Below are 23,653 nucleotides of genomic sequence, written 5' to 3'. Positions count from 1 at the left end.
TAATTTCAAACTTACTTTTTGAACTTATTTTTTTCACAATAAGAAATGTTACAATTAGAGATGTACCGAATAGTGGTATTCGGCGAACGGCCGAATACCGAATATTGACCTTTCCAACTATTCGGCCAAACGAATATTCGGCCGAAATTCGGTCGAATATTCTATTGAGTTTTTAACGATAAAAAATTAAGCGATTATTTCAATGCTTTCTATTTCTTCCATATTAATGCCCCTCATGTTTGTAGTCGATTATTTTCAATCAGATGATATAATCGGATGATAAGTAGGGGTCTATCTGATTTTTAAAACGTAACCAATAACCGAGAAGACATCAGGTGACTAGTCGCTTCTAGGGCGTTTATCCACAAAGAGATTGCGTTTCTGTGAAATCTGGGACAAAACATGTTGAAACAGGTGCCAAGATATTTTAATTTGCTTCTTTGATATTGAATTAGATGAAGGTCGAATTTGAGCAAAATATCTTCGAAACAGCTGTTGAAAAGAAAGACGATTTTTAACCTTAAGCATACCATACTTTCAACCACACGTATCCATATGGTCATGCATTCAGGACGATTTTTGAAAAAAAAAAATTTTTTTAAGGATAAAATTTTATTGAAAACAAAATCTAAAAGTTTTTAAAAAGAAATTTGAGTTTTATATTTGATTTAGCAAATAATCTGACAAATTATGATAATAATCTGACAAAGTTTTAAACAATATCTGGACATCTCGGCCAGATTTGACTCTGGAATCTTAACTGGATTTATGGGCAAGCCTGAAAAAATTAAGAAAATCTGTAAAAAACTACAATCACAGTATAGAGCGATACTCGTCAGCATTCTCCTGTACGATCTACAGTGAAGGATACGCGGATACACCTTAGATGTTTTGCTGAAACCATAAGTTTTTGATGATTGTGTAGCTTTTTCAACATTACTTTTAAATATTTTATGAATTATTCAAAGACATTTGAAAAAATTTGCAAGTCTGTAGTAGATATTCGGCCTATTCGGCCTATTCGGCCGAATACTTAGCTCAACTATTCGGTGAGCCGAATATTCGGCTTAACGGTTTTTTGACGGTATTCGGCGCTGAATATTCGGCCGACCGAATATTCGGTACATCTCTAGTTACAATATTAATTAAATTTAAAAAACAATTACTATACTTTCCAAATAGTTTTGTAAATGTTCAACAGACAGACCATACTTTAGATGTAACATAAATCACTGAATTCTGCAAATTTGAACGTTCGTGGTTTTAGTATGCAAAGCACATTTCAATTTTCATATTGCCGGGTTTTCTGGTTGATATGTATACTAGCTGACCCAGTGTGCTTTGAATAGCGTCGATGTGGTCTAGTGGTCGTACTGGGTTCGATTCCCGGTATCGGCAAGAAAACTTTTGGGTTCGAATCCCATAAGTTACTCATATAACTGACTATTAATAAGAATGTTTAATCAGTTGCAAGCTGGCCAGGTATATAGGGGAGATGAGGGCATAACGAGCACCCAGGGCATAATAAGCACTCCTTTTTTCTACATAAATACGTATTTTCTTAAACAAATTTTCATAAGGACTTGTTTCGTACTACCTATAGTATTATTTTTCAAAAAAAAGTAATATCCTTCTCATCTTTACAGAAATATTAAATAATAACCAGCTAGGTTCTCAAGTGACGAAAATATTATAATTTTTGAGCACCACCAAATAAGCTTTTATGACCTTTAAATCATCTTGATCTGAAATGTACGCACTACAACATGATCTACACATTGTTTCTCAATTTTCAGCATCTTAAAATTTTTGATTTTTCACTTAAATCAATTTAAAAACGCGTTTTTACTTTAATTTGTTCCCTGGAGGCGAACAGAGCACTATCAATGAAGGCATAATGAGCGTTTTCTGCCGGGAGATCTAGCAGCGAATTCAACTCGATGAAGTCAACTGAATAATAGAGCTACGGGTTGACTTGTTTCGTCTGTCGATTTGGCCTATTGGTAAGGTGTCGGAGAGGTAATCAGTAGACTCGAGTTCGATTTCTGTTCGAGGGGATTTTTTTTTGCACGTACCATTAATGATTGATTTTTTTATTGTTACATTATATGGCTAATAGCATCAAAGCATCATCCGTCAAACAAAACACCAGAAATATAATGTATGAGCATGTGTTAATTCTTTGAATTCTACAAACAGACCTAGATTATTTTGTTATTGCTTTGTTTGATGAATCTACGCCTCACAGTTTAGTGCAATCATGATCATGAATGATAAATGAAAAAAATCACCTCCACCTGGAATCGAACTCGAGCCTACTGATTACCTCTCCGACATCTAACCAATAGGCCAAATCGTCAGACGATACAAGTTAAGCTGTAGCTCTATTACTCAGTTGACTTCATCGAGTCGAATTCGCTGCTAGATTACCCGGCAGAAAACGCTCATTATGCCTTCATTAATGGTGCTCATACTGCCTCGGGGGGGGTTCTCATTATGCCTCTACAGTGATTGGTTTTCAGCATTCGGCAAAAATTTTTAAAATGCATTTTTAAACGTTTTTATCTACTTTTTCAAGTTTCATCCAATTAGGCAATAGACTATTTGAGTGTCTGAACACGAAACAATGATGTAATTCACATATTACAGCTCTTCTCTATGGTTAAATAAGCATTTTCCTTAAGGTGGCCATTATGCCCTCATCTTCCCTACACGGATGCCGGAATACCTGTAATTAAACTAGCCCACCTGATTGACTCGTTTTTCCAAAATATACCTACATCAACACACGCAATACATTCATTCCACAACAGTTGATACGAAGCCAAGGGGTCCGAGTATGGTGTACGCGTTGCATTGGAGATTTGTTGAACTTAACAATCTGAGAATGCGTGTGAGCACATAGGTACTTAGGCAGAAACTGCGATGAATCCAAAAATTGATACGATCTGCTCGATTAGTTCTCGAGTTCAGCAAAAAAAAAATGGTAAGTGAGCTCCCCTTCCTCCTTCCTATCGCTCCAGTGAAAGGTGAGAGAAGCCTTAAAGAATCATAGAAAAAAATATGTACTCAAAACCCCTCTGTTAAATTTGAATTTTTTTTTTTGTTTTATTTTAAGACTGTTAAATTTGAATTCACCCCCCCTTGCACTTCCCATTGGGGTCTCATAACATAAAAAAATAACATTCCTTGTACTCAAATATACTCCCATGTGAAATTTAATTCTCGAGTTATGCAGAAAATTGTATGGGAGACCCCCTCCTCCCTTCTCATCTCCTCAGAGGAAGGAGGGAGGATTATAAAACATCGTTAAAACATTTTTCGTTCCAAAATTCTTTCCTATGTCAAATTTGATTCCATTTGCTTGATAAGTTTTCGAATTGCGCAAAAAAAATGTATGGGAGCCCCTCTCCCCTTTTCTATCCCTACACTGAAAGGGGAAGGGCTCTCAAACAACCCTTAAAATACCTAAATACCCTCGTATGCCAAATTTTATTCCGTTTGCTTGATTAGTTTTCGAGATATTCAAATATGATTCTTGTGCTTGTAGGGGGCTCCCCCTTTCAGAGAAAGAGAGGGTTCTCAAACTATAAAGCCGCCGCCCGTGGCGTAGAGAATAGCCTTCAAGTCTTCTAAGCCAGGGGGTATGAGATCGAATCCCGGTCACGGCATACATAGTTCACTTTCGGTGGGTTAGTGGTTTTAGCATTTTGTAAGATGCTAGCCACCATATCCTCGAAAGGTATACGCTTAGTGTTAAGAAAAAAGGAATCTCTTCGAGGAAACATCATGTTTCATTGAGATCCTGTATGTGTTTGTGGTCGTTTTTAAAGGAAACCTTTCCCGGCCTCCAATGTCCCAACCTGTCAAGTTTTACGCTTATAGGTCCAGTAGTTTCCGAGTCTATAGGGAACAGACAGACTGGCAGAAATTCATTTTTACTTATTTAGATTCTATAAAGTATATTAAACGTATAACAAAGTTGTTGAGAATTAAACCAACAAAAATGTTTGCTGGGGTGTTGTCTCAAATAATAATAAACCCATTTTTCGTACTTTAATCCTTTTCCATGTGAAATTTGGATCCTTTTCTTAAATAAGTTTTCGAACTGGCAAAAAAAGGAGGGAGGCTCCTACCTTGTTATATCCCCAATGAAAGAATGGAGGGGTTTTAAATAATCATATAGCCATTTATTGTATCACATGCTCTTCCATGTCAAATTTGGTTCTCAAATTCTGCAAAAAATTGTAAAAGAATCCCTTCCTCTTTCCTATCTTCCAACTGAAAGAAGAGAGTGGTACCAAATATTCGTAGAAACCTTTTTTGTTCTCAAATACCCTTAAACCGTTCTCGTGATATGCAATAAACATTATATGGAAGTCAACTCCTTCCTTCCTTTCTTTATTTTTGAAGAAAGGAGAAGTCTCAAATAACCATAGAAGTATTTCTCGTTTTCCAATACCCTCCCATTCTTAATTTGGTTTCATTAACTTGAATAGTTTTCGAGTTATGTAAAAAAATACCGGAGTGCCTCTCTCTTACTAACTCCTCACTGGAAGGGAAAAGGGATAGCAAAAATTCACAAAAACATTTGTCGTACCTCTATCCTTGTATCTTGCCAAATTTGAATCCATTTGCTCAACTTTTTCTTCAGATATACAATTTTTTTTTCATGAAAGTTCCCCTCGACCTCTCCTATTTCCCCGATGCAAGGATAGAGAGAGGTCTCAAATAATCTTTAAAATCTTCTCGTACCCAAATAACCTTCCATGCCAAATTTGGTTCCATTTGCTTGATCGGTTCTCGAGTTATGCAAACATTTTCCTTTTATTTGAGAATCCACATGCAGAAGTGTTTTCGTATCATTGATTTTCGATTTTCGTGAAAGTTGGTTTAACTGGTTTTTTGACCGGTTATTTTGCTGATCTCCTCCCTCGGAATAAGGAGGCTCCTATATAAAATTCGATGTAAAATATTAAACAAATCGATCAATTCCACGTGATTTCTATCAAGTTTGGTACACATTTTTTTCAGCAATTCCCAGTAAATCAATTCTATAGAGTCATCAAATTGGGCCTTATAAATTTAAATTTTTAAACCTTAACCTTGACCTCGTGAATAACTTTGCCAGAGTTTTTCCATATACGGACCGGACAAATCAATATTTGATCTAAAACCTTGCACAATTCTGGCATTTGATTGCAAATTTTTAAACCCAAAATCCAGAGAAACAGCCAGGAATTATTTGATAAAAAGAAGAAAAACATTTCAAACTGTTTGGTAGTTTTTGCAGATAAAGTGAATAGATCCAGGCTAAAACGAAATCTGGGCAAGCGAGCCGAACCGGAGCTTGCCAGTCCGATATCTTGCCCAGTGCACCATCTGAATCGGTAAGCAAACGAAAGTTTATTGGCATAGACCATCTGCCACAGCAGATTAACGAAAAAAACACACTGCATTAGCCATCTTCCGTTTGGCCGTTTGTTTCATCCTTCTTTGTCTGTGATGGGGAAGGGATGGGAATTGGATGAGAATGGGAGAAGAATGGGAAACTAGAAACTGTTTTTAATTTATAGGTTGCGCTTGAAGGACCAATGCCAGTTATAAGAAAGCTTGTTAATGCCGGCCCGGCATAGAATCTTTTACCGAAAGTTCCACCTCCAAGCATGTTCATTATTGGAATAGAGTCTGATTTGTGGGTGTAGTTCAGTCAATTCAATCTCTGATAAATAGATATTAGTTTGATTTAATCACATTGTTTTGCTCCTTTTTACCAATCTCTTAAATTACAAGACAGGTATTGTGCATCAATAACACTCAAATTAAACCGTCTTGTTATGAATATCGAGATCCTTCTGTTCATCGATTAAATTTGCTTACATGCGCGATTCATCATCGAGATTCCGTAGGAGCAACCTTTCAAATTATGATCAATTTTGTCTAGGGGGTTTACAATCACAAGCGGAACGGAATAATTTCCCAGAAGTTCATTTCGGAACAATTTAATAGCGGGTCTGTTCTACATGAATTGAAGGGTGGAGAAAATAACGAATAATTACCATTGATTTTCCTTCCAACGAAATCGTTAAAACGTGAAAAATAAGCTTTCCCGGAAGATCCTGTCTTAGACGGAAAGCGTGTGTCGGTTATTATTCGCTGATGTGGCATGCACAATCAAATCTCGTCTAAATGTTATTTTTTCAGAAGAATATACAACGAGGTCATACCATTTGATGTTGGTCGCGAAATTATATGGCACCAAGACATACAATCGTCCAACTTAAAGGTACGAAGCATAGTGGAAAATTAGGTTGAAAAAGAAAACTCGGAAATGGTCGCTCTCCAAAGTTGAAGTACTTTTTCCTAAGGTGGGCACCCATCGTCATCCTTAGGTCATCGTTTGCCATTTTGACTTCTGCTGCGGCCACCACCAACTAACGATTGTTGTGCAAATATGTGTTTGCGTTTTCCATTTTCCTGGCCGAAGCCTTGAAAATAAAAGGCGCAACCTGTGTGATAAATGGTTCCTGGCGGTGTTGTATTTCACAATTCCGTATTAAAGTTCATTCCGTTTGATGTCTTTCTTCTGTTGGGGAAAGAAGGAATGGAAAAACTTTGTAGGGGCTTGATTTGGTGCGAAAGACATAGATGGTTGGTGACTTGCACTAAACGTTTACCCGATGATATCTGATTCAAAAGATAATCCGGTTGCTCAAAATGGTGAAATTGTTTACATTTTTCAAATAGTTTTTGGGTTTTGGCACTTATTTAAGAGTACTGTGTAAAAAAGACAATTTAACAATAATTTTGTGAGAATTAAAATTAAACAAAAAATAAACTTTGAAAATAACGGCCTTGGCCAATACTCCCCAGTTAGCTTTATAGATACTTACGGTTTTTTCAGGGTCGCTATGCCGCCCTAAGTAGAATAAGTATGGCAACAAACAATCGAATGATCAAAGCGGAAGACAAATCTCTAGCGGACAAGACAAATACAACCTACAGGGTTGCTAGCGAACCGGGAAAACCGGGAAAACCGGGAAAAACTTTGGAATTTCATCACGTCACCGGGAAACCGGGAAAATACCGGGAATTTCGTCACCTCACCGGGAAAATTGACATGTTTGATATTTTCTCATAAACGCTTATTTTCGTTCATTAGTAAACAAACGAAGTTTGAATCGCTTTTTAAGCTAATTGCGGAGAAATATAAGTTATCTTATTTTTTCGCTCTCCGCAAGCAAATAATTTGGCAGCGTGAGACATTTTTAGGCAGAGGTACGCCTCTTTTTCACCAGAAAAAGATATTGGTTTTCCAATGTTGTTGTTGTGTATTTCGTTTGAATTGGCCTTTGGAACGAAGCATTACATTGCAAGTATTAGTTTTTTAATCCATTCTACGTTAAACTGTTGCTTGAAGTTCACGAAATCCAAGGTCCTAACCTTGATAAAAAATAATATTTTACACTCAAACAATTAAAGCTCAGCCCTGTCTAATACACGATTTCTATATTTTCACGAATCTTTAGTTCAAATGACTATTATTAAAGTTATTCATTGTTTTGTATTTGAAAAAAAAAAAAACATTTATTTAAAAAACATATCTTAAAATTAACTGCATTTAGAAAATAATTCAATATTTTCCTGCAATCTGATAATAAGATTCAGATTTGTACTACTAATCTCTATACATGTTGATTTTGTAATATGTTTCGATGTACTGTTAACATATTTCTATACAAATTATAGAGTCAGGTGGGGTAAAAGTACGTTTAAAGATTGTCACAAACTGGGAACAGCAAAATTACAAACTCTGGCGTGGATTGATAATGATTTGGACTGCCTACTGCCTACATCCAGACATGAAATGAGGGAAAGTTGCACTTTATGAATCACAAAAAATCTTAAAGGGGCAAAAGTACAAACTGCAAATGGGGCAAAAGTACAAATGACATTAGGAATCCAAAATTTTAACTTTTTTTTTAAAATGCACTGGAAACATCAGAGCATATTTTTGAATCTGCAAAAACTCGCGTGAAAAATTGCTCAAATACGATGAGATCTAAACTTCGTATACCAGACGAATATAAACAATTAGTGGAGAACTCCGAATTAGCTCAGGTTGTTTGTCTATGTAAAGGATTTGTATCAGAAATGAACACAGAAGCTGCTGCTGTAGGCAAATTGGTACAAAATAGTTTCCCTCTTGACTTCATGCAGAAATGTGGAACTTTGAATGATTGTAGGTTTACCCCACATCATTCGAACTTTTGCCCCGGAGGGGAGGGGAAAGAGTACGTTTCGACAGCAGTTGGGCATTTTGACTACTGCTATCATATGCGCCGATCGATTATCTTCGTAATTTTTTTAGAAGAGAGATAAAAGGAAGTATAAGGAAACAACTGCAAAATTGTCTAAAAATCGGATAGCACTTAGGTCGTACTTTTACCCCACCATACTCGACCTTTTTTTCTAGAACTCTTTAAAAATTCTAGAAAATTTATATCGGCTTAAAAGTACTACATTATAGTTTCAAGATCAATTTAACCGAACTTATTTTTTCAATATTGTTTAAATTGGGGAGTTCGTTAGATTTGTTTAAAAAAAATCATGAAAACCTGTCAATTTGATACGAAAAGACTACGTGTTAGAAGACGCCGAAGTGTTTGTCATGATTTCTAACCATTTAACAAGTTTTGGTTAGTAGAAATTTGAAGCCCTTTATATTGAGTTTTTTTTATGTACCATGATTTTATTTCAAAAACCAGTATAATAAATATCGGGAAAATCAGCATTTATAACCGGGAGAAAACCTGGAAAAAACCGGGAAAAACTTTGGAATTTCAAAACGAAAAATCGCTAGCAACCCTGAACCTATGGCCTATGGCTTGTCAATTATTACAAATCTTCAGAATCAGACTTAATTTAGGGGTACCTGAAAGCGCTCAAAGTTTCGGTTTTTACCCTTAAAAATCGCCAATAGGGGATCAAGAAATCGGAAAATCAAAATGGATTTTTTGTCATTTTTATCCTTTTGTTCGTGTTTGTTTTCTTAATCTATGAGTTCATCTAGTTCAAATTATTCTTACGATGCCATTAATGCCATTTTATTTATTTTTCTAGAGATGAATATATATGAACAACATACTGTTGCTGTTTTTGAAAATTAAATTGGTCCTGTAAAGGTTAAGAATTTAGGAAATTGCAGAAAACTGTTTGATTTTGGCACATTACAAAAATCGAACCGTGCTATAATCGAGAAGGCTCTCTATATACAATTTTATAATAATAGTAATAACGAATTATGCATTATGTACTGCTCAGCTTTTTGCAGACTTCTTCAAGACAAGTTATGAAACATCAGTACCCCTCAGTTCATTAGATATGCCAGAAATTCGACTTATGAATCAAATTCATTTGGCAATATCTGATATTGAAAAAGGCATTGAAGAGTTAGATCCGAAAAAATCATCAGGTCCCAACGGAATACCAAACACATTACTGAAAGCTTGCAGCAACTAATTGTTACAAACCTTGTTTCTAATGTTCAACTCATCGCAACGTACCGGATCTTTCCCATCCATTTGGAAGATATCGCGAGTGACTCCAATTCACAAGAAAGGTTCTATAAATTTGGCAGAAAATTACAGAGGAGTCGCCATACTATCGGCTTTGCCAAAACTTTTTGAAAAGTTAATCTACCAACAGCTATATCCCGTATTAGAAAGCAGAATTTCACCATGTCAACACGATTTTTTCAGAAAAAGGTCAGTCGTCACTAATCTATGTGAATTCACTACCTGTGTTCTTGATTGGATGGTAAAGGGATTCCAAGTAGACTGTATATACACTGACATGTCGAAAGCTTTCGGCGTAGCTGGTATTAATGAAATATTGGAGGAATATTTATCAAGAATGGGCATTAGAGGAATTATTTTGAATTGGATAAAGTCTTACCTAATGGATAGGAGTCAGTACGTATCAGTAAATTCTGCTTATTCTGAACCATATCGAGCATCTTCAGGAGTTCCTCAAGGGAGCCACCTGGGACCTCTACTTTTCATAGTGTTAATCAACAGTTTACCTGAATCGCTTTCGGAGGCACTGGTATTGATCTACGCCGATGATGTGAAAATATTTTTGCCCGTAAAAAAAATCGACGACTGCCGAACTCTTCAATCGGATTTGGATGCGTTCTCAGATTTTCTAGTCAGAGCAAAACTAAAATTGAACAATTCCAAATGCGCAGTCATATCCTTTACTAGAAGCTACTCTCCGATTCAGTTCACGTAATGTTTAAGCGGGGAAGCGATAAGTAGAGTTTCAAGCGTACACGACTTAGGCATAAAACTAGATTCTGGTTTGACCTTCAGAAATCACATCAATAGCCTCGCTTCGGATGGTCTCGCGATGTTTGGAGTAGTGAGGCGCTTTGCTGGTGAATTAGAAGATCCACACACAATTAAATGCCTGTATATAAGCTTGGTTAGATCGAAGTTTGATTTTGCAAGCATAGTTTGGAGACCCATGTATCAAGTACATATAAACCGATTAGAATCTGTCCAGAAACGGTTTGTGAAATTTGCGATAAGGAATCTTGGTTGGAGAGAGCAAATGCCAGAGTACGAGAGCTTATGTCATCTATTGGACTTGGATCTACTGGAGAATCGGCACCGCATAAACGATTTGAAAATTCTTCCTGAAAATAAATCGAGGCATCATAGATTCGTCCTTTCTACGGTCTCGCATAACAACCAATTCCAGCATTTTGATCTTACGAAGATGCAGGCGCTACACCGCACCGTTGAGAATCGAACAACAAATTACAGCCGTAACGAGACAGCGCACACAGGAGTACATAAATCTGGAATTTTTTTATTTGTTTTTGAAAGTGAAATAACATTTGAAAATATTCATAAAATGAAATAAATTTTACTAAGCTTTAATTTAAAATAAACGAAGCCCTAGGTGACTTTTTTGTGGAAAAATCTATCAATATTTTCAAACTTCAAATTTAATTTTTTTTTTCTTTTGCACATGATTCTTGAGTTATCAATTTTTAAATGATATCAAACATTTTGCCGGGACTTTCTGGGAACATAAACAAAAACACTTATCTGTAAAAAATCAACGTTTTAAACAAAAAATTAATAAAAGAATTTTCAAAGCCGCCCTGCATACTGTCTCTATAATCATCGAATTTTATCTATTATACTTAAAATTATTTAACATCCCTTCATTGAAGTTTTCCATTTCTAAATTTCATGTTTAGTCACTTAAGAAAGTTTTATTCATTGATATGACGTTGTCATGCTGATTCCACGATTTGTAGAAACATTCTATCTCATAAAAATACTAAACTTTCGACAACTGCTAAAGCTTATAAACAAATCAGATGTCAAAAAACTGAACGGTACATAGTGTTAAATTTATTCAAGAATCAAATAAACATTTACATAAAAGTAACCAATGAAATTTTAATTTTGAGTTTTGGCCAGGTTTTTGAGTGAAATACTCCTGTGTGCACATTTTGTATTTAAGACGACAATTATATTTAAGATAGTCTTAAGTTTGCGGGATGACGGGCTCAGCCCACATATCCATCAATAAACTAAACTAAACAGCAAAAAGTAAGATAAAATTACATGTGAATAATAAAAATAAAAAAAAATGCCGAATTCAAGACAGAGCATCACTTTAAAAAAATCAATATTTTCCATTAAAACCTTCTATTTTATTGTATTTCGGTAATTTCGAGAAAATCGAACGGGAGAGGAGGGGGGGGGGATGGGGGGGGGGGGGGGGGGGGGTGTGGGGTTACAAAAGAAGAATTTGATGTTTGTTCTCCAAAAGTTAATAAAACACAAAAGATAATTAAATGTCAAAACAAAACTTAAAACTTAAAACTTGAGCAAAAAAATCGAAAATAGAAAGAAATTAAAAATTAGAAAAACAGGCGAAGAAAGAGTACATTGAAATAAGGGAAAAATATTAAATTTGAAAAAAATGTATAAAAAAAAAACAAGAAAAATAAACAAAAATCAAATTTAAAAAGGGAAAAATAAACAAAGAATAATTAAAAAATGATGACAATATAGAAAAAATAATTAAGATTTTACAATAAGCGGAAAGATATTAGTGAAAAGAAAAGAAGGATATCTTAAGTGATAGTAAATATAAAAATAATCAAAGCATGATTTTATCAATTAAGTCTAATCGACATAAGGAGGCACTGGGCATGATATGAAATCTGACCAGAATCCATTGGAAATATTCTACGGAATTCTTTAGCTTAGCTGGTAATACTTCGCCCTAGAAATTCGGAGATTGTAAGCTCAAATCCTCAAATCAAATAGTATAGTCGGTAGCTTTTCTACATATTCCTGATAACAAATTTCGTTCATTTAACTTTTCTAACCTTTCTTGATAGACCTATTTTTAAAAACATATCAGGATGTGAAGTTGTTAACTTGACATTTGAGAAACCCGTTAAAACAGCTTTTTTTCCTTCAAAAAAGAAAAACAGCTTAATTGTATAGTCAAACATCATCCAAAGTTGTTCATTGTACACTAAAGATTTTTTTAACGCTCATTGATTTTGTTCAGTTTTTCCTCACAAGACTTCTCCCTGATTTTGTTCAGTTTTTTCTCACAAGACTTTTCCCTGGTTCATGCCATGAACACGCTTAATTTTCACGTTTCTCGCGAATTAACACGTTATTTAAGAGAAAATATATATAAAATATAAGTCCTGCATGTAAACGGCGGATTTGAAATAGCGTAAAAAACCATTGTGTAATAAAAAATATATTTAAAATTTGTTTTTCAAAATTTGAAAACTCAAGAAAACTTCTATCATCGTATGCTTTGGACAATTGAGTCTTAAAAAGTGATGTAGAATACAAGGCAGTTTGATTAAGATTCCGACGAAAAATTAAGATCTTTAATCATTTGGAAGAAATTTAAACAATATTTTCTTAACTAAATAAGAATCTTTCTGTAATGCTAAGAACATTAGAATTATTTATTAGAGGAGAATGGGGATACTTGATGCCTTTTTCTTATTTTCATCTTATATTTTTGGGATAATTTTGCAACTCACCGCCTTTTGCATTTTCTGACAGCGTTTAATTTCAAGTTAATATGCTTCAAAAGTTAGAACGATACATGAACTCGTAGATAAACTATAGAAGCATTTTCGTGAGACTTAAAAATGTGATATTTTTTAATTTACAGGCGACTTGATCCTTTACTAAAGGAGACTTGATCCTTCATTCAGGGTGAACATTTGATATTTGTAAGACATTCCTGTTCCGAAAAATAGCGAAGGAATCAAGTAACCCAGGGATCAAGTGTCCTCACTCTCCCCTATTGTTTTATATTGAATATGAAAAATGCTGCCTATTTTGAGAAAAAAAGTTTTCGAAAGCTTTTCTGTATTGATCCAATGAATTCAAATTGAGGCTAAAGTTTGATTTTTTCTAGTGTAAGTTAGTGAACTTTGTATTTCAGTATTCCAAGAAAAAAAAGCGGGACATTTTGAGAAAAAAGCGGGACAGCGCGACATTCTACAAAAAAGCGGACATGTTTAATCGGAATTAAAATGTTCAATATAACAGGTAACGGGGCCCCCTTGAAATGATATCTCGAATAGTTTCACTCTAATATAAGGGGGCCCCCTAGAGTAGGTATTGCAGAATTTTTCCCGCATTTTTTGGCTAAACAAATTAGCACAAATTTTTACAATACCTGGCAATATCTAAGCATTTGATTTCGAGTTTTGCACTTTTAAAACTGGTCAAATCTTAGCAGAATTCGATGATAAATAATTCGAAAAAAAAATCTCTAAGAAAGTGACTAAAACCACCTTTTTTTATCGAAACACGTCAGCAGCGTTCGAATCTCTTTTCAAACGCCCAAAAAAAAATTCTGATAAAAATCACAGAAAAATTGAGCCTTATTTAGTCCTTAGTTTGCTTTATATCATGGGTGGCCAACATTTTCAACAGTCGGGCCAAATTTTGGAAATGCGATAGACTGGCGGGCCACACCACCATTTTTTTTTTCATTTTCCGAGCAAATAATTTCAGATGTCGCTACTAAATCGGCAGCGCTGCCCAAAAAAATGGAAGATCAGTTATTCATTTGCGAACCAAGTTTTTAAGAAATTTATTTTAAAATAACTAATTCAAAAGTTAACCAGACCTCCATCATTGATAGTTTCAAAACTGAACTAACTTCAACAATTCAAAATGCAGTTTCAAATGAAATGCATACTATAAAATCGGATTTTCAAACAGTGACCGCGGCTATAGAAACATCCCAAAAATTCTCGCCTTCAAAATTTGACACTATTCAAACAGATTTTAAAAATTTAAAGTAGGGAATGAAATTCCAATATATGAGGTTAATTCTTTTTTATTAATTCGAAATATGTGAGGTGATTGAACTCAAAAAACGCAATCTTTTTTTTTTGAAGATGATGAAAAGTTTGAGAGAAACAAGAGAATCAATGTTTCAAGCGTAAGTTTCATGATTTTTTCAAAAAAATCATTGATTCTCATGTATCCTTAATCTTTTCGTCATATTCGAGAAGTTGATTTTTTAAGAAATTTTGAGAGCGATGTTTTATTTTTTTTTCAATTTGCACCAGTTCAAAAGTCATGATTTAAATAAAAAATTTCAAAAAATTATCAAAAACTAACGGCACATTTTTAACATGTAGATATGCCTATAACAGAATAATTGTTTTAACAGGAGAATAAAAACGAAAATTTTTAATTGTTTCGAACTTTTGCGAAATTATCTTAGATATGGGAACAATTTTATTATCCGACGGATTTGTTACAAGGACAAGGTTCCTAAATTTTCCATAGGATTACAAAATTTGTGTATTTATGCGACTTTAAAATAAAGGGTTTTTTGCAGATTTCATTTTTTTCTGAGGCGTTTGATATAATATTTTTCCGCCCAAAAAAATGAAATCCACATTATTTTGTAATTTTTTAATGGATATTATAACATGGCATATCAAAACGCAGTGAATTTCAATAGCTTTTTCAATAAAATATTTTTAAAAAAAGTTTGTTTCGAAATATCATTAATAAGCTGCAAAAACTATCAAATTGTACCTTCTGCAAAAATGAGAAAATTTAAAAATTTGGTGAACATCTGAAAATACCCTACGCAAATTGTCATGTAATGGATGTATCTATTTTGTCGTGATATTTACAGTAAATATTTCATTGATTTCAATGGAAGCTGACAAGTGAAGTATATTCTCCTATCTAAATGCCTAAAATTCTAAATTTTGACAAATAAGTTGTTTAAGTCGTATATAAACCAATTATAAACCAATCAAACTAGTGTCATGCAGCCATTTAGAAGCTCTTATTGCTTCAAGAATAATGGTAGGTAAGTGGTAATAAAATAAGAAAAAAATATCACAATACACATCTGTTAATCGAAATTACAGTTCATATATGAAATATTAGAAAATTTAAAAATATACAGGTTTTTCCTAATTTTAATTCGAATTCTTAGTTATTCTAAGTCAAGTTATTAGCTGTTTAACAGAGGTATGTCTTTTCGCATTGATGAACAATAAATTCAATTGACATCCCTGCAGGGCGCTTAGCGAGGTATTATATGACTACTTTTCTTGCAATACTTCGCGAGGCTCCAGCAGTGATGTCAATTGAATTTGTCGTTAATCAATGCGAAAAGGCATTCCTCTGTTAAACAGCTTATAACTTTTTTGCCTAATAAGATACAAAGTTACGGTCTTCGACAAAGTTGTTCAGCGGAAAATTTCCCTTAGGAATTTTATAAATTGGCACACAAACAGTCAGCTGGCTCGGTTCCACAGAAGAAACTAACACGATGTTGATTTTTCAGTACAAAATATTCAATTTTCTCATACAAACCTAAAAGTTCAAATTTACTCATGTAAACGTTACTTAAAAATTCTACAAAAAATCATGGATGAGTTTTGGACCAAGGCGAAGCTTTTTAGACCCCAGGGTTTGAGAAATTCAAAAATGACCCCAAATTGACTGAGTCTATTGGTACAGATTTTGATAAATTTCATTTCCAAATGGTACAGAAACCAAGAAAAAACCTCAACTCTTAAATAAAGCTTACACCACATGTAACATTTTGGAAAAAGCTTAGAGGGCCACAAAAAGACAGCCGCGGGCCACATGTGGCCCGCAGGCCATGGTTTGGCCACCCCTGCTTTATATGGTCCGTTTATTTTAAAAACCCGGGCATGTCCGAATAAATTCGAGGAATCTGGAAAGCGTACCCTTCAATAAATAATACTTCACTTTTTCTCGTGTATTGAATTAACAAAATATTTCAGGAATTTTCAGCGAATCAAGCATTATGTTCTGATAAGGAAGAATTTTCTCCTCATTAAAAAAAATGAAACGAACTTTATGGGGGGATATAATTACTTTTTCATAGATATGTAAAAATTTAAAAAAAAATCAGAAATTATCAGATTTTGAAAGAAAATTTACACAAATTTGAAAAAATGAAGAAAGTGAAGAAAAACATCTAAAATCCTTTAAATCGTAATTTTGTTGTGTTTTGTTGGGAGTAAAAATAATAAAACCAGGAAATCTGAAATGCTCACTAAGGAGCATAAGTATGAGTATGCAAAATAAATGTTAGTTTTCCGATTATTATTGAAATTTGCGTTGATTTATACACTCTACATCCTTTTGAATTTTGAAAAAAAAAAAAAAAAACAAAAGGAAAAGTAACTGTATAGTTGATTTAATAGGATCAATCGGCAAAATTGAGTTCCGGTATTGAATTTTTATTCCAATTTCAATCTAAGATTAAAAATTCATTAAATTTATGTTTTCGACCGTGATTGATGTTTTTAGTAATTTTGGCTATTTTTCGGTCTAGGGATTCAATCAAAAGTTGGACAAAAACAAAATTTTAACACAAAGTTGTTAAACAACGGACAGACAATTCCCTTGAGAAAGACCACCAAAAATGGTCGAAACGTCGGGCATTTCAAAAGCTAAGTTGTTTGATTGAATCCCTAGACCGAAAAATAGCCATAATCACTAAAAAACATCAATCACTTAATTAATAATTCTCAAAGAAATTATCTTGAATTCAGCATATCATTTTTTAAATGACCATTCTCAAATTGAGCCGAAAAAAATATCAAATTCTTCTTTTGTCATACCCAATCCCCCCCTCCCCCCCCCTTTTAAAATTTCCGAAAACCCCATGAAACATTCAATAAATTATAAGAATATTTAAACAATTTATAGAGCAAGAAACAAAACGCGGAAGATGGGATACCTATCATATTCGTGATTTTAACAAATTTTTGATCTGAAATAATTCGATTTCTCGATTTTGGTCAATTAAGATGTAATTTTATTGCATACAAGGTTTTGTTCAATTTATTCCAATGACGGTTGAATATATTCAAATATATTCATAGGAATTGCCCCGGGCTTAATCCAGCCCTGCCCTTCAGAGAAATTGAAGTCTTATATTTTTAGATTTAGCATTTTTTTTTCATTCAATGCCATGCCATATACAAAATCACAAAATTCTCGGAAGATTTTTTAAATTCTTCTAATATAATAAGAAGTTCAAAAATCCCTTAAAAGACAAGAATACGATAGGTCGGTACAAAAAATGTAGGTACCTACAGGTTTAATCAGCTGAATTAGGGTGAACCGTTTCACCTTTTTTGTTTATTGAATTAAGGCAAACAGATAAGATACCCAGTAATTTTTCTCAATCTTTTCATGTTCCGCATAAATCAACGCGTCGAAAAGGAGGCCATAATTGTAAAATTATCAACTTTGGTGACGCAAATTTGGTAGAACTATTAAAAAAAAAACCAGAAACTGCTTCTAAAAACAGGTTCTTCTAATGGCATCATACTTTTACCTGTCCCACTTCCAATAATCAACCTTTTCTGATGGTTTTGTTTTTCCCATTGCAGGTAATCCCAAATTTGACACACAACGACAAGAAACGGGAAGCGATCGTCACAATAAGGAAGGCAGCCGAAGGATAAAGATAAACTGAGGAAAAGCCATCAGCTGTACTGTACTGAACCCAGTTCTATATCGAGATCCCGACACTGAGGCAGAGAACTTTTGCTGTGACAGTTGATTCATCACCATCATCATCACTGTTGTTCCGATTGTTGACACACGAGAACGAACGAGATATTCTCCGTCTCGAGAGATCGGAAGGGATTCATCTTGGAAGCGCACCAGCAGATAAGACCGATCTCCTGCTCCGAACCCATCAAAAATCATCCGGAGAACTGTGTGATATCGTGGCTGCCTGGGCAGATCCGAGATTCTGTGGTGCAAAAATTCCGACGCAATTTGGTGTTCCGAAGTGAAATAAGAGTGATCCCATCTGACTTAGATTTCGTGAAATCGAACCGAGAAAAGCGTACCGAAGCAAAACAGTGGAAAATAATCTATCGAATTGTTCTATAATTTGTGATATAGTATACAGCTTATTTGTTTTAAGAATTTGATTTTAATCTTGTGTGCGTCGTAAGGAAGGTAGAAGCTATTCCGTGGGGCTTGTTGGATTTTTGCCAATTTCGGTTTTTGAACAAGCATCCAGTAGGGCCGGTGTGTTATCATCGTAATTCAGGATCCAGAAAGGAAAACAAGGCGAGGATATCTATCTATCTAACCCCACAAAGTCATCAAAGCAGCTACAACGACGGCAGCGGCATCCGTAAGCGAGCGACCGAGAGGGGACAATTTGCGGCAGCCACTGCGGACCCTTCAGCTTCAGCAGCAGCAGGGATCGGCAACAACTAACTTTCGAGGCGGCGGACAACGATTAATGACAACCGTCATCATGCGTCAGAAGGACATTCGACCTGCTCCGGCCCGGATCGAGTTTAAGGGCATGAAGTTCCTGATCACCGACCGTCCATCGGATCACAATATCCACTCCTATATTGCGGTAAGTGGCACTTCCTATAACGTTACTTCGGTACCTAACTGTGTGGGTTAAATGGTTGGTTGGGTTTATCTACAAAAAAATAACTGAGACACACAGAACACACTGCTAATTTAATATTGATACATGGGCCCGTTATCTGCGAATGAATATTCTTGCTTTTTTTTGTCTTCTGGTGCTTATCAGTAGAATGCATTAGGACGACTCGTGTGTGAAGATAAGATTTATGGAATTTTGCAATACCTATTTTGGGATACACATTAGTTTTCGGTTCTGGCTTAATTTATAACATACCGGAATGTGGTAGTGACCTACACGGAAAATAATAAAAAGGTAAAATTTACCGAGATAGCCAAGGTAAACGATCGTGAAAGCCAAAAAGGTAGCTTCTACCTCTTCGAGGTGAAACTCACCTCACAGCGAGGTGAAATTTACCTGAATCGAGGTTGGAAAAAAGGTACAATTCACCGAGGAAAAAGGTGAATCCAAAAAAGGTAAATCTTACCTCGTAGCGAGGTGAAGTTCACCTGAATTGAGCTGAATAAAAAAGTATAATTTACCTAGAAAAAAAAGGTAAAACCAAATAAGGTAAAACTTACCTCGTAGCGAGGTGAAGTTGACCTGGATTGAGCTAAACAAAACGGTACAATTCTTCTCGAAAAAAAGTGACTATTCGCCGAACTCGTTTATTGAGGTTAAGCTGTTTTGTCATTCAGGAACAAATTTTGCTTTGTGCATCATATGTGAAAATCGGAATAGAATGGTAAGTTAGATATCATTTAGTTGTGCTGGTTCTCGTCATAATACATTGCTTTTGTTTCAGATCGACCCATAGAGCTTATTTTCCACGTCCACGTATTCCACGTCATCATCCAGCCGGAAAAGCCGAACCTGACCGGATTAGCCGAACAGAGGAGGTCATGAATGTACGCAACGCAGGAGTAGTATTCAGCGGCCATGGCGGCTCGGAAGAACGCGAAGCCGAATTACCAGTCCCTATTTATTTCCAATAAATATAATTTTTGATAGAATTTTATATTTTTTTAATTCTTATTGAAGAAACCAATCAAACCAACCAGTATTTACCTTTTAAATCAGTAAATGGGAAAACGGTATTATTTACTATTTTGCTAGGTGAATGCGAAAAAGGTAAAATATACCTTTTTGCTAGGTGAATTGAAAAAAGGTATAATTTACCTTTTTGCTAGGTAAATGAAAAAAAGGTAAAATTTACCTCGAAAGATGGGTGGAAAAAAATCACCTCGCAAAAAGGTAAATTTTACCTTTTTTTTATTTTCCGTGTAGTATTAATGATCTGCTCATTTTTTTTTTTAAACCAGATTATGGATGCATATTGTTATTATTGAATCCAAACTTCATTTTTGAATCAAAATTCTGTTTCATTGCTTGTAATTTAGAACTTAGAAAAGGAATTTGGAATAACAATTTGACAAAAATTCAAGTCAGAACAACGTCAATGTTGCTTCACAGTTTTTTTTAAATTCTAAACTGAGCCATCACAATTAGCTTCGACAGTTAGCAACGTTTAAGCAGAGAGTTCCTAAATGAAACTGTTCCAAGATCCTAGATCGGCCTAGTTCCTAATATCGACCCTTATTCTTGTTTTCGATCGAATGGCATTCGTTCGAAAGTTTTGCAATTTTGCATTCTTGTTTTCGTTCGAACGAATGAGAGCCGCTCGATCTTTCGGACATCGTTCGTACGAACAAAAAACTGCATTCCTGTTTTCGATCGAAAGTATTTTTTCTATGGACTGACAAACGCGAGTCTATTGCTGCGAATGATGATCGTTTAAAACAATTGGTGGAATTTAATGCAGATGCTGCGAACGGAATTCGTTGAAAGAGCCAAAAATGGAAAAAATAAGTTACGAAATTGCAAAAGGGGCCCGTTTAGGCTGTGGTTCAAATAAAAAAAAATTGTTCATAATTATTAGATTTGATCGAATTGTTGCAGACATGTTTTCCAGTATATGAAATTTGTGGTGGTTTCAAAAGGAGGGTAAAATTATGCCATTTTTCTGGAGCAATTTTGCAAAACAAAAATGTAAGATTCGAGGAAGTCATTTTTATTTAAACTAAATTTTCAATTGTTTGTTTCGGAGTTTCGCCATGAAACTTATCCCTCCTTCGTCGGAGCGGCTCCTCAGAAGCAGCCCCAATCTCGACCGGTCGCGGCTGCTGCAGCTGATGTTGGATTTTCCCGGTTTATTCGGTTCGGTCCAGCCCGCCAGGCGCTAGCCAGCTCCGCATCATGGCATCATTCCGAATAGCCAACTTTAGTTGACAAATGACGATTCTTAAGTTATGTGGTCCCGTACGGCGTTTCCGATCAAGCATCGCTTCACCCGGCTCCGGCTCGTTCTGCATAAATGCGCCGATGAATTCGACTGACCGGAACTTGAAGACCAGCCCGACGTTGCCTCGAACTTTCCATCTGATTCGGCCAAATTTTCACAACATTACAAAGAAAAACATTTGTTTACATGCTTGACACGTGATTTTGATAGATGATTGACAGATCTCTGGGCTTCGAAATTTCTTACTTCATCTGGTAACACCAAAACCGAAAGTATCGCATTCGAACGAAAACAAGAATACCTTTTCCGAATTCGATCGAAAGTATCCGTTCGAACGAACGACAGATACGTCGTAAACGAGAATAAGGGTGATCCTCGTTGAGGACTGCGGATAGTTCTCATAGCTCTATATTGACGAAAAATGGATTCTTTGCCATAGATTTCGACGGCTTTACTCGCGTTGAAATTCCACTGCAAAATACACTGAGAAAAGGTCAACCTAGCATCCCTTAAAATAAGCGCGCGGAGTTCTCACGAGATCAACGGTACTGTTACCCTTGATCTATCATGAGCAAGACCTCTGATATGTTAGATAGGGAGCACTTTCGGAGTGAAAAAGAGAGAAACGCACTGTTTGACGATCAAATATTTCCTAACTGTTTATTTCTAATAACACCACCATGAGTGTGTTGTTATTCATCTCATCGATTGCTTCGATGAGATGAATCTCAACATTCCTCCTCAACACACGCAGTTCACCGCTCAGCAAAGCCCTGTGCCGGACCACGACCATCGCCTTCAGCTTACCGACCCTCTTCTGCTTTCGCTCGACGACCATCCTTCGGCCCACTCGATGACAACCTTCCTGCGGATCTCTCGAAGACCAACTTCCGTCTGGCCCGACACCCTTCTTGCTACCGATGCCGTTTCTCACGGCTCACCACCTGGCCTCCAACTTCACGACCTTCCGGAATAACGACTTTTCAAAGCACCTGTCCGACGACCTCCCTCCCGTGTCTCCTGGCTTGCCGACCTCCAGCTGGCTTCCCGGCCTGACGACCTACCAGGCTCCTGGTCCGACAACCTCACACGGTTCTGGATCGACGACATTCCTCTGGATTCCCGGCGCTGACTTGTCCTCCCATTGGCTTCTTGCTGGCTGGACACCACTACAGATTCCTTTCTTCTCCTCCTTTGCACACGTGCTGGGCCCATAACCTGAAGATAGGGAGCACTTTCGGAGTGGAAAGGAGAGAAACGCACTGTTTGACGATCAAACATTTCCTAACTGTTTATTTCTAATAACAACACCATGCGTGTGTTGTTATTCATTTCATCGATTGCTTCGATGAGACGAATCTCAACATGATGTGTTTAGAGTAGTTGTTCAACCCGACGGTGAATATTTCTAAGAATCCTAATAGTTTGCAATTAGGAATAATGCAATAGGTCGGCTAATGATTTACACTAAGCCTTAAAGCACTGCTTAAAGTTCACTAAGCTACTTTTCTTGGGTCTAACCCGAACTGCGGCGAAGCTTTCCTTAGAGGATTAGAGATCAATTCCGATTTACTACGTTTCACAGCATTCTACCTCGATTTGTGAAGACCATCTGTCCAGATATCGTAATATCGGAGTCATTTTCTCGCTGCATATCCAAAGTGAGCTCTTTCTGCGCCCCCGAAGACGATATTCTCGTCATTGATGAATTCAACATGCCCGGTTTTAAGTGGTGCCCCAACCATGGTAGCTTTTTGTATCCGGATCCTGTGCGCTCTACATTCTCAGCACCATCATACTAGACTAGACTCCCTGAGTACGGCAACGTTGCGTCAAATTAACAGAGTTACAAACGAAAATGGCCGTTGGATTCTGCTTCGTTAGCTACGGGTATCGTGATCGATGGTCGAACAGCTCCTGCTTCGTTTGTTAGGGCAAACCAACATCATCCCGCTTTGCTGGTCTCGCTCGAGGTCACTGGATTGTATGCTTCTGTCGAAAAACTAGCACCTTTCCATCTCGACTTCAAGAAAGCAGATTTCGATATCATCTCCCATATGCTGGTCACCGTCGACTGGGAATCTGAACTCGATCTAAATATTGAGTCCCAATGCTGCGGCTGAAACCTAGCATATCTTAAATTACGTTATCGACTGCCACGTGCCAAAGGGCACGACATTCGAGAATTTGCGGACTCCCTGGTCCCCCTTACGAAAGAACTGCGTCGACTGAAGACGGCGAAGAGTTGTGCCCTTAGAAATCACCATAAACTGAAAACCTTCCAAGCTAAGGATGTATATCGAAGACTGAACTCCGCTTATAAAAAAGCCAGTAAACGTTGTTACCAAAATTATC

At 36.0% G+C, this 23,653-nt stretch overlaps 1 protein-coding gene across 4 annotated transcripts in view; it reads left to right on the top strand.

Annotated features, from left to right (window-relative positions):
- LOC129744606 (PRL-1 phosphatase-like) overlaps positions 1-23,653 on the top strand; it is a 209,873-nt gene that overhangs the window by 179,094 nt on the left and 7,126 nt on the right. For all 4 annotated transcript variants that reach the window (XM_055737227.1, XM_055737224.1, XM_055737226.1 and 1 more), the window contains one exon: positions 17,987-18,981. In XM_055737227.1, coding sequence (XP_055593202.1) covers positions 18,859-18,981 — 123 coding nt within the window. In that variant the 5' untranslated portion in view covers positions 17,987-18,858. The remainder of the gene's footprint in view (positions 1-17,986; positions 18,982-23,653) is intronic.

This window comes from Uranotaenia lowii, chromosome 2 (assembly GCF_029784155.1).
Source record: "Uranotaenia lowii strain MFRU-FL chromosome 2, ASM2978415v1, whole genome shotgun sequence".
Lineage (NCBI taxonomy): Eukaryota > Metazoa > Arthropoda > Insecta > Diptera > Culicidae > Uranotaenia > Uranotaenia lowii.
This window is presented reverse-complemented; position numbering and strand designations above follow the sequence as displayed.